At 38.8% G+C, this 14,220-nt stretch overlaps 1 protein-coding gene across 5 annotated transcripts in view; it reads left to right on the forward strand.

Moving 5' to 3' along the window:
• Nucleotides 1–14,220, forward strand: part of SLCO5A1 (solute carrier organic anion transporter family member 5A1) — a 131,876-nt gene that overhangs the window by 52,381 nt on the left and 65,275 nt on the right. For all 5 annotated transcript variants that reach the window (XM_082363417.1, XM_082363416.1, XM_082363419.1 and 2 more), the window contains one exon: nucleotides 3,973–4,190. In XM_082363417.1, coding sequence (XP_082219543.1) covers nucleotides 3,973–4,190 — 218 coding nt within the window. The remainder of the gene's footprint in view (nucleotides 1–3,972; nucleotides 4,191–14,220) is intronic.

A 14,220-nucleotide genomic window follows, 5' to 3' on the forward strand; every position in this document is an offset into this window, starting at 1 on the left:
GAATTCTTCCCAGTCCTCAACTTGAACAAAAGTAGTTATTTCTTCATGATTGCAAGCATTCGCTCAAAGTATCGGCATCCCAAATTCATTAAACATGGATGGGTAATAGGCATACATTGATAAGAAATTTTCATTTTAGAACAGAGAGTTTCATTAATTAGAAACTAGTGTCAAGTAATTACTTTCTAAAGAGTTTCTTAGACTACTTGTGTTCCCTCTGTGTTTCATTATAAGTTAATAACCTCATAACTTGAGCTGTGTGACAATAATGTTTAACACTATTTTCTAAGCAGTTAATAAATATTAATTAAATTATAGAACACTTGTTATTTTTATAAGTAAATACTCTTTGAAGGTGGAAGTGCTAAGATCTAGATGAGCCTGGCCTGGTAGAATTTTCAAATCATGCAAAAGGGAGTTCCCTTGTCAGCAGTAGGGGAATGACACAGGAATTTTAAGTTCTTGGTCAATAGTGAAATTTTTGGTCTCTACTGTTTTCTGTGCAGTTCTGAAATAATTCAGAGTAAAGATTTTTTAAAAAGTTCTCAGAAAACTAGATTATTAAAATATTTCTCTGAACATCCCATGTATAATCTGTGTTCTGTATAGATTTCCATGAGAAGAGCATGGCAATAGGGAACATCTGGAAGGAGAAAGGCAAGGAGGACAGCTCAGGGGCAAGGAGAAGGCAAGGAAGCAGGAGCTTTAAGATTACAAGTGCTTTATGCTGTTTTCTAAAAGTTTTCTAGTAGACATCAACCCAGTTGGTAGCAAAGTGGAACAACTGAGTGCAGACCCTGAAGCCACACTCCCCTGGTTTTAAATCCCAGTCTGCCACCTAGTAACTGTGTGACCTTGGGGAAGTTACTTAACTTCCCTGGGCCTCGGGGTGTTTTTTGATCCATAAAATGGAAATAGTTGCAGTACCTACTTCATAGGGTTGCTGTGGGGAATAAATGAGTCTATGTATGTGGCGCTCTAAGCAGTTCTTCCCACATAATGTGTGTTAGCTATTATTCAGTCCTTTGAATTTAATCAATGTTCAAGTAGTTTCATTCATTTTAATGGCTCAATATTCTACAAATGATAAAAGTTGTCAATATAGAAATGTATACTAGGGGGTCTCTTTGAAAATGAATTTTGTTTATTGAGTAGCTCTGTTTGTAACAGACTTCTACCTTGAACAAAGACAGAGTTATTTGATACAATGTTAGTTTCTATGGTGCCTAGTGGCAATGATAGGTTTTTTGGTAAATATATGCTGGAAGAGGGAAGGAAGGAATGAGTGAATAATGCTAATATTAATTGGGTGCTATGTATCAAGCATTATTCTAAGAGCTTTACCAACATTTTCATTGAAGCCTTATAACAACCACATGTAGTCACTAAGAGTGTGCCCATTTTGCAGATGAGGAAATTGATGATCAGCGACTTGAACACCTTGCCCAAAGTCTCAGAGTCAGTGGGAGCTGGACAAGAAATTGAGTCCAGGGTGGAGGTTTTAGTCAATGTACTTAACTGTCCTCCCTTCATGAATAGTCTCTGAGTAATGGTTCATGAAAGGGAGTCAGGAGCCCTGGCTTTTCAATTTTAGCTCTTACTGATGCGTCTTTTTCCAACATGTAATGCACACTTCCTTGCCTTACTTAGCTTTTCTCAACATCCTCTTTAGCACCACCATTATATCATGTGTTAACTTCGATGTTACTGGAGACCGATTTGCTCTGCTTAGAAATGTCCCTAAACATATTTTAATTTTTTTGTCTATTCACTATAATTCTTTCCCTTCTTCTGTTATTTTCTCCCTTTGTGGTACTCTGAGTGTATCTCTAATGTTTGCATATAATTTTAAGTCAATGGCTCTGGGTGGAGGTGGGAACCCTGAGTGCAGATCTACATAAAAAACAAAACTAGCTACCGTGAATTTATTGTTGCTTTGGGGGCAGGCATTTTATTAGGCTTTATACATTGTCTTATTAATTTTGATGACCCCCCCCCCACAAAAGTTATTATTACTTCCCTTTCAGATGAGAAAGCCTGTTCAGAAAAGCAAACTAATTTCCCCAAGATCTTAGAGCTAGTAAGTGGGAAAGACAGGATAAAAACCCAGGTCAGTCTGAAGGCACAGCTCAAGAATTGCCCCTTATAGTCTGCTGCCTGCCCTCTTCTGGAGAGGGCATGAGAGGTCCAGGAAACTAAGGGGTTCAGGGGACTTGAATGCAGAGTTTGCAGAAAGAAATTCAAGAAAGGTAATGGCAGGGCTGGGTTAGTAAAGTCCTCATATGCAGCCAAGTACAAAAAGGGCCAGATATTATCATAGCTATGTCCCTGCAGACAGATGGCTCTGTTTTTAAAACACCTATCTCATTCAATTTATTTATTTAGGAAATTTTTTGAGTACCTAACCTGTGCTAGGCACTGGGTTCGTGATTAAATACTGAATCACTGAGATTGCTGGAAGTCTGCCCTGAGCAGTCTTCTAAAAATAAAACCTTTTTCTGATTGCTTTTATATCTTAATTGGATATGATGTTAAGTATCTTTGAAAATAGCACACTGGATTATTAATGACTGGTTCTAGGAATCATTCTCTCAGTTAAGCTGTGACCTTTAGCAGCTGATAACAGCATTTTAATAGAAACACTTATTTTCTAAAAATGAATTTTCACTTTGCAGTTGGTCTGTATTCTTACTGGGTTATGTTCAACATGAATGCTTTGAATGCTGTTTGCGTTCTGATAACAATGGATGGGAAAGTATTGATACAGAGGCCAGAATCTGAGCGTTTATGAACTTGGAAACTTTGAGGACAGAGTTTGGAGTTGAGGAATCCTAGTTGGAAAGTTAGTGACTCTGTTAGGCAGGACCAGGGACCTCTATTTGCTAAGAAAAGGTTGAAAGGGGACTGAAAAATTGCCCTTGGGGAATTATGCAGGCAAGAAGCCCAATGCCTTAACACATGTTCTAATACAGGACTAGAATTAGAGATCTACTCTGTATTTGCTTCCTAGTTTCCTCAGCATGGCAACCTCAGATGAGTCTGAAGACAGAATCTCGATTCTGCATAGCTCAAGTTCCACTTCCCAAGTTCCAGATCAGTGTTACTCAAAGTGTGGTCCCCGGCCACTGCTGCCCACCAGCAGTTACTGGTCTGTGACAGAATATGGGCTGAAATTGAGAGTAAATATTGAGAAACTTAAAAAAAAATTTGACAGAGTAATTTTGTGTCTGACACATTGATTTCCCTTTTGAATTTTTATAACATTCATCTTCTATACCATATGATCTAACAATTGTATACATTCTTGCATTTCTTGGAATTGCTTGGAATCATTTCTTATATCTTTAGCTCGCTTTACAAGCAGATTGTAAGTTCTTGAAGGCAAAGATTGAGTGTAAATGTCTTCAGCTCCACTCATAACTTGGTTAAGTTTGGGAAGGCCAGCTAAGAAGGGTTAATACATTCTTAAGTGCTTGCAGAAAAATATTTGAATGCCGTCAGCAATTTGAAATACATTTCATACCAGATATTAATGGTTTTCTTCTAAGAAAAAAGTGTCCATATTGGTCCAGAAAGCATGCTATAGACTCTATATTATTTTTCTCTTAAATTTATGGGCTATTGATTTATTATAAGATGCACACTGTAGTAGGACTAACAATGTTAATTAGCAGAACTAACATATATGTGCTCAAAAATACTTGAATTGAATGAAATTCTAGTCAGGCAGCTGATTGTAACAGTCATTATAATACTAGTATAATTACTGCATAGATTTCTCATTTATACCGCAGAAAGGGAGGATTCCATACTATATTTTCTTAAGTTGTCTAACTTCTTACTGCTGTACACTTGATGAAGGTAAAAAGTTCTCTCTGGAGAAATTTATCACCACGAACTTCTACTTTGCTAATTTGTTCACACTCATAATACCAAAGCCATAAATGCTATTCACATTTCCCAATTTTTTAGGTGGAGTGGATTCCTCCTTTGTGCCATTGCAATGTTTCTTGTGATATTCCCAATGTTTACTTTTCCAAAAAAGCTTCCTCCTCGACACAAGAAAAAGAGAAAGAAAAAATACTCTCCTGATGTTGCTGGTGACGATGACGTTATGAAGGAGAAACCAAACAATTGTGAAGAAGTGGACAAAAAAGTTTCTTCTATAGGATTTGGAAAGGATGTCAGAGGTAAAGTATATCTTTTGAATAAATACGTGCATGGCACTTCAGATCAGTGCTACTCAAAGTGTGGTCCCCGGCCACTGCTGCCCACCAGCAGTTACTGGTCTGTGACAGAATATGGGCTGAAATTGAGAGTAAATGTTGAGAAACTTAAAAAAAAATTTTGACAGTAATTATGTGTCTGTTGAATCTAATAACAATAAAAAATTGGACTTAAATTTTGTATGTTTTAAAATTTTCATTTTCTAGTAATTCATCTTTAATGTATCTTGCAAAAGTATCAGTAACAATAGACTAGAAATAATAATTAAAAAATAGTCCTTCGTCACAGATAGTTTGAGAAGCACTGATTTAGATTCTAAAGGTGAAGACTTCATACTGTAATTAGAGATGTCTGATTTTTAAAATAATTATTGCATTATACAATGGATGGTTTGTCTCAGGGAACCATGGGTTTGGTAGTGTGGCCTGATCCTTACATAAATATAAAACTTACCCCTAGGAAAGCATCTTGTTCAACAGTGGCTCTGTCAAAGCTTGAAAGTGGCCATGGAGAAGGGCAACCAGGGGATGGGTCTCCAAACCCAGCATAAAAACGTCCAGAGAGTTTCAGTGATGTGTACTGGTCTATTTTTTCATTTTTATCTCTCTTAAAAATAATGACTTTATTAGAGCCAGATTAGGCAATCTCAAATCTAAACAACTTAATCTTAACCAAGCCATTTTTGTTCCATATTCAATACCTCTGTTGAATGGCAATAAATCCCTTTATTCCAAGAAACCTATAATGCTACATTCCCATTAGTTCCTGTCTATTTCTTGAATTCTCTGAATTGATTTTTCTAACTTATGAAGCATAATACTTATCAAATGCTTACATCAGTTAAGGTTGTTTTAGGGTAAATTTACCTAGGCACATTATCATCTCATTTTGACTATGTATACAGTAAAGGCAAAGAGGAACCTTTCAGGCCTAGAAGGAAGTTACTAATATATTATGGAACTGTCCCTGCAGCCTAAGAATGGTTAGATTGGACTATTTTTAAAGACTATATTTGTTCAAAGCAGTGAAGTGACATTTCATTGGAAATGCTTCTTCCCAGTTAAGTTTTAGATTTGCCTTCCCCGCTCCCTTCTCATTATTTTGGGACAATGTGTACTTTTGGAACTGCCAAAATTACCTCTTCTGCTCTCATAACATAAAAGATTCTCTGGATGGTAGCTCTTACCCTGTGGACCAGTCCATCATTTTTCATGGATGCATGAGGGACCGTAATACTACCAAGGGAGTGACTTTTTTTTTTAAACAACCCAGTTGAGAGCAAAGTTGATGTTAAAAAATTTACAACATAGGAACAGACTAAGAGTTTTAATTTACAGAGAATATAAAGTAGACTCAAGGGGGGAAATAAAGGCTAAGCTAAAATGGTATATTTTATAGCTTAGAGGTAGATGGCTCGAATGTGGAATATATGCTCTGTTGGATAGTAGAGAAAAGGGAGAGAGAAGACTGATATGAAATACCAACAGCGGACACAACCGTTGATGGGAATGAAGTCCTTGGAGGAGCCAGTGTGGACAATGCTTTCAGTGCCCCATCTGTACTGTGGGACCTCCCCGTTGTCAAGGTGGAGGACCTCCTAAAGGTCTGTGGGTCTTCTTTTGCCTGAAGGTCTTCTCTGTAGGCTGGGAAAGTGCTTGACTCCTGCCGATTTCAAGTGCCAAGGAATTAACACCCTGGCCTCCCACGCCTAAAGCCATCTTAACCAATGGCTGATAAACATCCCAGCTCCATCCCCTCATGGGTGAGACAATCCTGAGGTATGTTTCTACATCCTTTGTAAGCCGCCCTTTCTTCCTGTGCATCACGTCAACACTCCCATCCAGTGTTTCCTGAATCTCCCAAATAAACTGTTTGGCCTTGAATCCTTAACTCAACTCCTGCTTTTGGGGGAAAGCTCACTTAGGCAGGCAGGTTCAAAAGTGGTAAAAGCCATCATGGGATTTAAAAATTATTTTTCAGAATTGAATCTATGTACTATTTTATTGGATGTCTTCTTGTACTGCTAAGGATTGTTCTTCTCCCTCTTTTCTATGTTCAATTTGATGGTTCAGGATATTTTCTTTTAGAGGAAAGAATAAGAGGAGTCTTTTGACAGTGTTGGGTAGTTGGTTTATAAAATCCATTTTCATTCTGATTTTCTTGTCAGTATTTCTGATTAATTCTCAACTTTTTCACTCTATGCCTTAATTATGATGACTGATCTTACTTCAGCAGTGAACCTTCCTGATTAGGACGCAGAGCTGGTTTATTTTATTACTTCTACTTGCACTGGATTCTCTAATTGTATCTAGACTGGAACTTCCAGAGACACTTTCTTTTGTTAGAAAGGAATCCTGTTTAAATGGGAATATAAAGTGAAAATGTTTTGCTAAAAATTATTCAAGTGATATTGATGACATTGGAATAATGTTCAAATACAATATTTAAAATTAATTCACATATATCTTGCACATTTTGGTTTCTAATACCTTCACCTATAGGAAATGGCAGTCTAATATTTAATCTGATTTTCAAAAGGATCAATTGAATCTCTGGGAATCATTCCATCACTGACATAATTTGTATTACAAAGCTGAGATTCATTATTTAGGTCTTGAATGAAAGAGTGGTTGCTAAGATTTCATTTTGAGTTAAATCTGAGTTTGATTCCCAGATCTTCTTTTTCCTCGTCCTGTTTTTTGGAATAAGGCTCCTTTTAGTCTTTATTTTATATTTGAAATCTGTGCATCAATATTAGCTTCTTCAAAGAGAAGGTGGAAAGGTGGCCAAGTTAGTATTTCTTAGTTCCTAAAAACAAAAATGACTTACGCCATACAGAATAGTGCTCTTTGAGAAGTTTTATTGCAGAGAATGCAAGAAGAAAATACACTACATTTTCTACCCTCTGCCTCCACATTTGAATGATAGACATTGGGAAAATTTGACTCCGTGTTTCTAGATTCTTATTATAAATTATGCAGGAATAGGACTGTTTCAAAACACCACAAAGGAGAAAGTAGAATTTTTAGTGTGTCTGCATCACCTTCCCATAAAGAGATTAGCATTGATTGCTTCAACATCTTACCCATAAAAATAAACGGTTAAAATATTTAAGTGGATCAATTTTCCTGAGGTTTGAGGTCCAGCATTTAAAAAGCCTTCTAACTCTAACTGGATATTTTTCTAAACAGAAAGCTTTTGGTAGCAGTTAATCGTAAGAAAATGTTTATTTTATTTTATATTTTTCTCAAATTTATTTATTTATTTATTTATGGCTGTGTTGGGTCTTCGTTTCTGTGCGAGGGCTTTCTCTAGTTGTGGCAAGCGGGGGCCACTCTTCATCGCGGTGCGCGGGCCTCTCACTATCGCGGCCTCTCTTGTTGCGGAGCACAGGCTCCAGATGCGCAGGCTCAGTAATTGTGGCTCACGGGCCCAGTTGCTCCGTGGCATGTGGGATCCTCCCAGACCAGGGCTCGAACCTGTGTCTCCTGCATCGGCAGGCAGATTCTCAACCACTGCGCCACCAGGGAAGCCCGAAAATGTTTATTTTTGTGTCCACTTTTAACCTTTTAAGCTTCAATACTTGGCATTATTAATTAGCATAAAGTATAACAGACTTTCTCTGCTAGACTTCTGTTTGTGTTCAAGTAGAATATATTTGTCATCCTAAGTAAAATAGCTACTCTGAGGTGATGCACTGATTTAAAGAGGCTATTGGAAGTTATAGAGTATTGATCACTAGAGGGTGATGTTGTCATCATTTAATTCAATGACTATTCACTCTGTAGAATCAGCTGTACCTCAAGCTGTGGCAGATCAGAAGATGAGTGAGCCATGGTTTGCCCTCAGAGAGCTTATAGTCCATTGAGGGAGACAGGACACGTACAGATGGAAATATGCTAATGGCCAGAAAGGAAGATGGTGTGAGAGTCAGAGGCAGGCGAGGGAACATCTAGTTGGGGGATCAGGAGAGGTTTCATGGAGGAGGTGGGATTTGTGATGGACCTTGGAAGACTGGGAGAATGTCAGTAGGTGGAGGTGGGATGGTGTGGGTATTCCAGTCAGAGAGAGCAAAGGCAAGAAGGTCAGACTGGGGTGATGTATTTGAAAATGCAGTGTACTGAGCTAGTGTATTGTGGTTGGTGTGTTGGATGTGCATGGTGGAAGCCTGGGAGGTAAGGTTGGGAGGGTAAGGTGGGACCATATTGTGCGTAGAGAGTTCTAACCTTAACTGAGTTTGGCCCAAATGAGCAGTGGGGAGGTTTGAGCAGCCTTTGGCAAGCACTCTATTAGGTAGATGAGGGAGGGAAGGGAGTGGAATGGAAGGAGGGCGCCCAGCTAGAAAGCTACCGACAGAGCCCGAGAGAGGTGATGATGATGGTTTTGCTTAGTACAGATGGAAAGGACAGTAGCATGCTAAATTGTTTTTTTTTTTTTTTTTTCGGCCACGCTGGGATGGGATCTTAGCTCCCTGACCAGGATCTAACCCATGCCCCCTGCAATGGAAACGCAGAGCCCTAACCACTGGACCGCCAGGGAATTCCCTCCTTGTCCCCTTTCAGTTGCTTTCAACTCTGCAGCCAGAAGGATCCTGTTGAAATGCCACTCCTCTGCTTAAAGCTTCTGTGGCCTCCCAGTCTAACCCCTGCCTGCCCCCATATCCTTCTTGCAATCCCATTTGTTCATTCTACTTCAACCACATTGGGCTCATCACTGGTCCTCAAATCCGCCAGCACACTCTCACCTCAGGGCCTTTGCTCTTGCCATTCCCGTGTGGGGAATGCTCTCTCCCACACCCTCTTGCTTCCTTCAGGGTATTACTCAAATGGTCCCTTTTCAATGAGGCCTTGCTTGGCCACCATATTTAAAAATGCCTACCTTCCTCTCCAAAGCTTATCTCTTCCTCTGCTTTATTTTTCTCCTTAGCACTCATCACTATGTAGTGTACTATGTATTTTACTTATCTTATTTATAGTCTCAGTAATGAGAAAGTAAGCTCCATGAAGGCAAGGACTTTTTGTCCGTCATGTTCCCTGATAAATTCCCACCATCTAGTAGATACTCAGTAAATATTTGAAGACTGAATTATTGAATGATGAGGAGGGAAGGAAGAGGTTGTGTCTATAGAATGTGGCAACTGCTATGGGAATGATGGGGAGGGAGGTACCAAAGTCGGTTTCAGGGTTTCAACCTCAGATGATGGAGAGAGGAATAGAGGGGCAGAGGGAATCAATTCTGAATTTGAGTTGCCTAAGAACAAAGAACCATTGCATGTGGCTCTTTGCTAGGTGTTTTAAAACCTAGTATAGCATGGAATATGTTAGAGGCAATACTTGACTCAGCAAAGAGAGATCACCAAAAGCCACGTGCCTGGGACATGCCATCTTAGCCTCTTGTGTTTTGCCTTTGCTCTTTTGCTGAATTGCACTTTAGCTTTAGGTTTGCAGCTTCTACTGAAAGCTGTTGCTTGAATTCCCCATATTTGCCATAAGAGCATTGTTCAGTGGCCTTTATATAAAACCCTATTTCTTGAGAACAGAGTTCTCAGACTTCGCCTACCTAGGAAGCACCACGGGGGCTTCTGAAAACCCAGAGTGCTGGACCCCAGCCCAGAGTGTCAGATTCAGGAAGCCTGAGGTGTGGCCTGAGAATCTGCATTTTAACAAGTTCTCAGGTGATACTGATGCTGATGGTCCAAGGACCACACTGTGAGAATCACTGCTCTAGAACATAGTTAAGAAAAGCTTTGTTTTCCACAAGGAAATTAGAATGTTTCTGCTAATGATGATTATACAACTTTCTGCTTTGGTAGCCAGGAAACTGAGGGTCAAATTTGAAGCCCAGGAAGAATCTCATAGAAATATTTAATTCTTTTCTCTGGCTTTGACGTTCTGATCTATTTACATCTTCTCTATTTCTTTTTTTTCAAGGAAATATGATGAATTTATTTTTCTTTTTTTAATTGAAGTATTGATATAGTTGATTTACAATATTACATTAGTTTTGTGTGTGCAATATAGTGATTCAATATCTTTATAGATTATACTCCATTTAAAGTTATTACAAAATAATAGCTATATTTCCCTGTGCTGCATAATATATCCTTGTTGCTTATTTATTTTATACACAGTAGTTTGTATCTCTTAATCCCATATACCTATCTTGCCCCTGCCCCCTTTCCTATTCCCACTGGTAACCAGTGGTTTGTTCTCTGTATCTGTGAGTCTGTTTCTGTTTTGCTATATGCATTTTTTTGTTTTACTCTTTAGATTCCACATATAAGTGAGTACAGAGTATTTGTCTTTCTCTGTCTGACTTATTTTACTAAGAATAATACCCTCTAGGTCCATCCATGTTGCTGCAAATGGCAGAATCTTATTCTTTTTCATGGCTGAGTAGTGTTCCATTGTAAACATATGCCACATCTTCTTTATCCATTCATCTCATCTTCTCTATATCTATTTCTTTGTTTCATTTCTCTTTTACATTTATTTTGTTGTACCTTCAGCTTTAGAGGCAAAATGTAAATGGTAACAGGCATGGCAAAGAATTCCTAAAAAAGAAAGCACTTTTCAAATACTCAGTGCAAATTAACTGTGGGACTACTACTCATCAGAGTAGTATCTACTTAGAAATATATATAAATACTCATTAGATTTAAACAAGCAGGATTGTACTTGTGGCCAGTAACCACTAATAATGTATTTTGGGCCCCCGTGGCCGCCGTTTCTGTCCACTGTCGGCAGGTGAGTGGGTCAGGAGCTCTGTGTGCCCACCCAGAGGTGACTGTGGTGTGCCAGGGTCATCCAGTTCCATTTGCTCTTTTACTGGCAAACAGGGAACGCCCTTTGTCAGTATGCTGTGGGGTGGGGGAAGAAACTGGAATACTTTAATGGGGACTTGTGATTGGGGAACCCAGGGACATCATTAGTTCCAAAGAAAATGGGCAGGAAATGGGGGCACTTGGGGTCCTGTGTTGTCCATGTTACATGCGAAGAGCAACTTTGGTTTTGCTTTTACAGGAAGACGTGACTAAAAATAGTTTGATGCTCCTTTGTAATACGCATCGTAAAGTTGTATCTACTACATGTCCATGAAATATACAAGAGGGTGCAAGATTTACAGGCCATAAAGGAGGTTATTGAGGTTTTCACTGCATGGTGATGGTATGTTTCCACCAGCTCTTTGATGCATCTGAAGGCTTAAAAGTATATAAATAATAAGAACTAAAAGATTGGGGGTAAAGGAAATTTCGTGGAGAGATGTTAAAGAAAGCGATTCCAGGGTTTTAATTTATGGAGGTGACTGAGTGCTGGTATGGAGAGGTCAATGCCATTGAAGGAAGAATTTATTCCTTACATTTCCCAAGAGAAGGGGGCACACCGTGCCATATGGGGCCACAGGGGAAGCACCAGGTTCTGGTCAGGAAACAAAAGACAGGATTGAGGGGAAAGCCAAGGCCAGAACCCTTATTGGGGTTTCCATGGGACAGACAAGGCAGGACAGAGTAAACAGCTTACCACTGGCTAGTCTGAGTGATTCCAGCAGACTCTGGGCTGTAGGGGTGGTTTCTAGTTGTCTGGGTGGTTTAGGGCAGGGGAAATACTGGCTTGGTGTGTGAGAATTAGATAACAAGGTGGTTGATCATATAAACTCAGGATTGGTTGGTTTCCATATAAAAGTTGTGCTCCCAGCTGAGCCCTTGCTATATCTAAGCACTGGTAGTCCAGTCTTTTCCCAGCCAGCAAGCTTTTTAAGATGTCAAAACATTATAAAATACAGAGAAAAAGTGATTAATATAAAGCTTATGGGAAAAAAGAAGCTTCTGTATTACAGCCAGAGAGGTACACTCTTACCTGGCCCGATTCCACTATACTTATTATATGGAGCTCCCACTGCCTTTCTTTCCACCACTTTCCCTCTCCCCATCCTCTGGATGGCCTTTCCCAAGCCCTTGAGGCCGAGGCTTAGGTTCAGCCCTGTATTTTGGCATCATGTTATTTTATAAAGATCTCCACATTCTACATAACAATGACCCTCCACTCTGTTGTTTCCATTTTTACCCATGGTCTCCTTGTCTTTGCCCAATGGGAATTCTGTGCCTGGTTTTACTTAGTTCACTTAAGCCACCTTTCTTTGCTTGTTCAGTTGATATTTCCCTCAAATTTTACTTTGATTTAAGAAATTGGCATTATCTAAGACTTTCAGGAAAGGACTAGACTGTTTCCCAAGTATCATTCTAATTATTGAGATAGATGGCTGGCAATGTCTATCTTAAGAAAATTTCTCTTTCTTTGCTTCTTTTCCTCGTTCACAAATATCTTTATTAAGCAACTACTACAGGATGAAGAATTCAGGATACATATATGAAAAGTTACAGTTCTTGCCTCAAAGGGATCTAGAAAGGAAAATAGGCATAATAAAATGTAAGTCTTAAAATGGAGGTATATACCTTCTGAGGAAGTTGAAGGAAAAGGAGGAAGGAATTCCTAAGTTAGCAGCCTGAGTCAGGGAAGACTTCTCTAGGAGGATGACATATTGCTGCATCCTTTTAAATTTGAAGTTTTTTTTGGCGGGGGGGTGGAATATAAAAGCAATGCATGTTTATGGTTGAAAATTTAGAAAGTATTTAAAAAAAAAAAAAAAGGTGAATTCCAACCTCATCCCTGAACATAAATGATTAAATTTTTTTATAATAAAAAAGTATATTTTGCAACTGGACAGAGGTGGTGATTGCATACCATTGTGAATGTACTAAATGTCACTGAATTGTTGACTTTAAAAGAGTTAAATTTATGTTATGTGAACTTCACCTCAAAAAATTATTTTTAAAAAGGTGTTTATTTTAATTTAAATGTAAGGAAAATAAACTGAATGGGCACTAAACTTCAGATAAATCCGTCTTTTTTTTTCCACAAGAAGAGATATTATTTCCAAAAATATCTATGTCAGGAAAATTATAAAAAGTATTAATAGGGGTCAGTATGTTTGGTTGGTATTTAATGTTTATAATTTATACCTGGGTATAAATGTATGTTTCCAGGTAATAAAATCTAGTCAACAACTTTATAGTAATAATAATTCATCTGTTTTGTATAATAATAAACCAAACACTACCCCTCATCCTACTCTCAGTTTAATTTAAAAACATGCTATACTCCAATAAGAATTTAAAAAAATAAATAAAAGTAACCACCGCCTCCCCAAATCCATAGAACTGTACAGGAACAGAAAAATTAATTTTATTAATTTCTAATTTATTTAAAAAAAATGGATGACTGGGACTTCCCTGGTGGCGCAGTGGTTAAGAATCCGCCTGCCAATGCAGGGGACACGGGTTCAATGCCTGGTCTGGGAAGACCCCACGTGCCACGGAGCAACTTGGCCCATGCACCACAACTACTGAGCCTGTGCTCTAGAGCCCACGAGCCACAACTACTGAGCCCGTGTGCCACAACTACTGAAGCCCGCGCACCACAACTACTGAGCCCGCGTGATGCAACTACTGAAGCCCGCGCCCCTAGAGCCCGTGCTCCACAATAAGAGAAGCCACCCCAGTGAGAAACTCACACACCACACGGAAGAGTAGCCTCCGCTCGCCACAACTAGAGAAAGCCTGTGTGCAGCAATGAAGACCCAACACAGCCAAAAATAAATTTAAAAATTTAAGAAAAATAAAAATAAAAATAAATTTAAAAATCATGACAAAAGAACAAGATTGAAAGCTTATGTCTACTTTAAAAGGGCTCTGTAGAAGAACTTAAAGTGGATGTGGAATTAAGATATCAGCAGGTAAAAACAAATACAAACAACATATCGTGGGGAAGGAATTTTCTTGCAACCAGAAAAATATCAGAAAATAAATGGAAAGTTAAAAAATGTGCTAGAGCAGAAGCAAGAAGAACTATAATCCTGCAGCCTGTGGAGCAAAAACCACATTCACAGAAAGATAGACAAGATGAAAAGGCAGAGGGCTATGTACCAGATGAAGGG

This window comes from Balaenoptera borealis (assembly GCF_965194805.1).
Source record: "Balaenoptera borealis genome assembly, chromosome: 17".
Taxonomy (NCBI): Eukaryota; Metazoa; Chordata; class Mammalia; order Artiodactyla; family Balaenopteridae; genus Balaenoptera; species Balaenoptera borealis.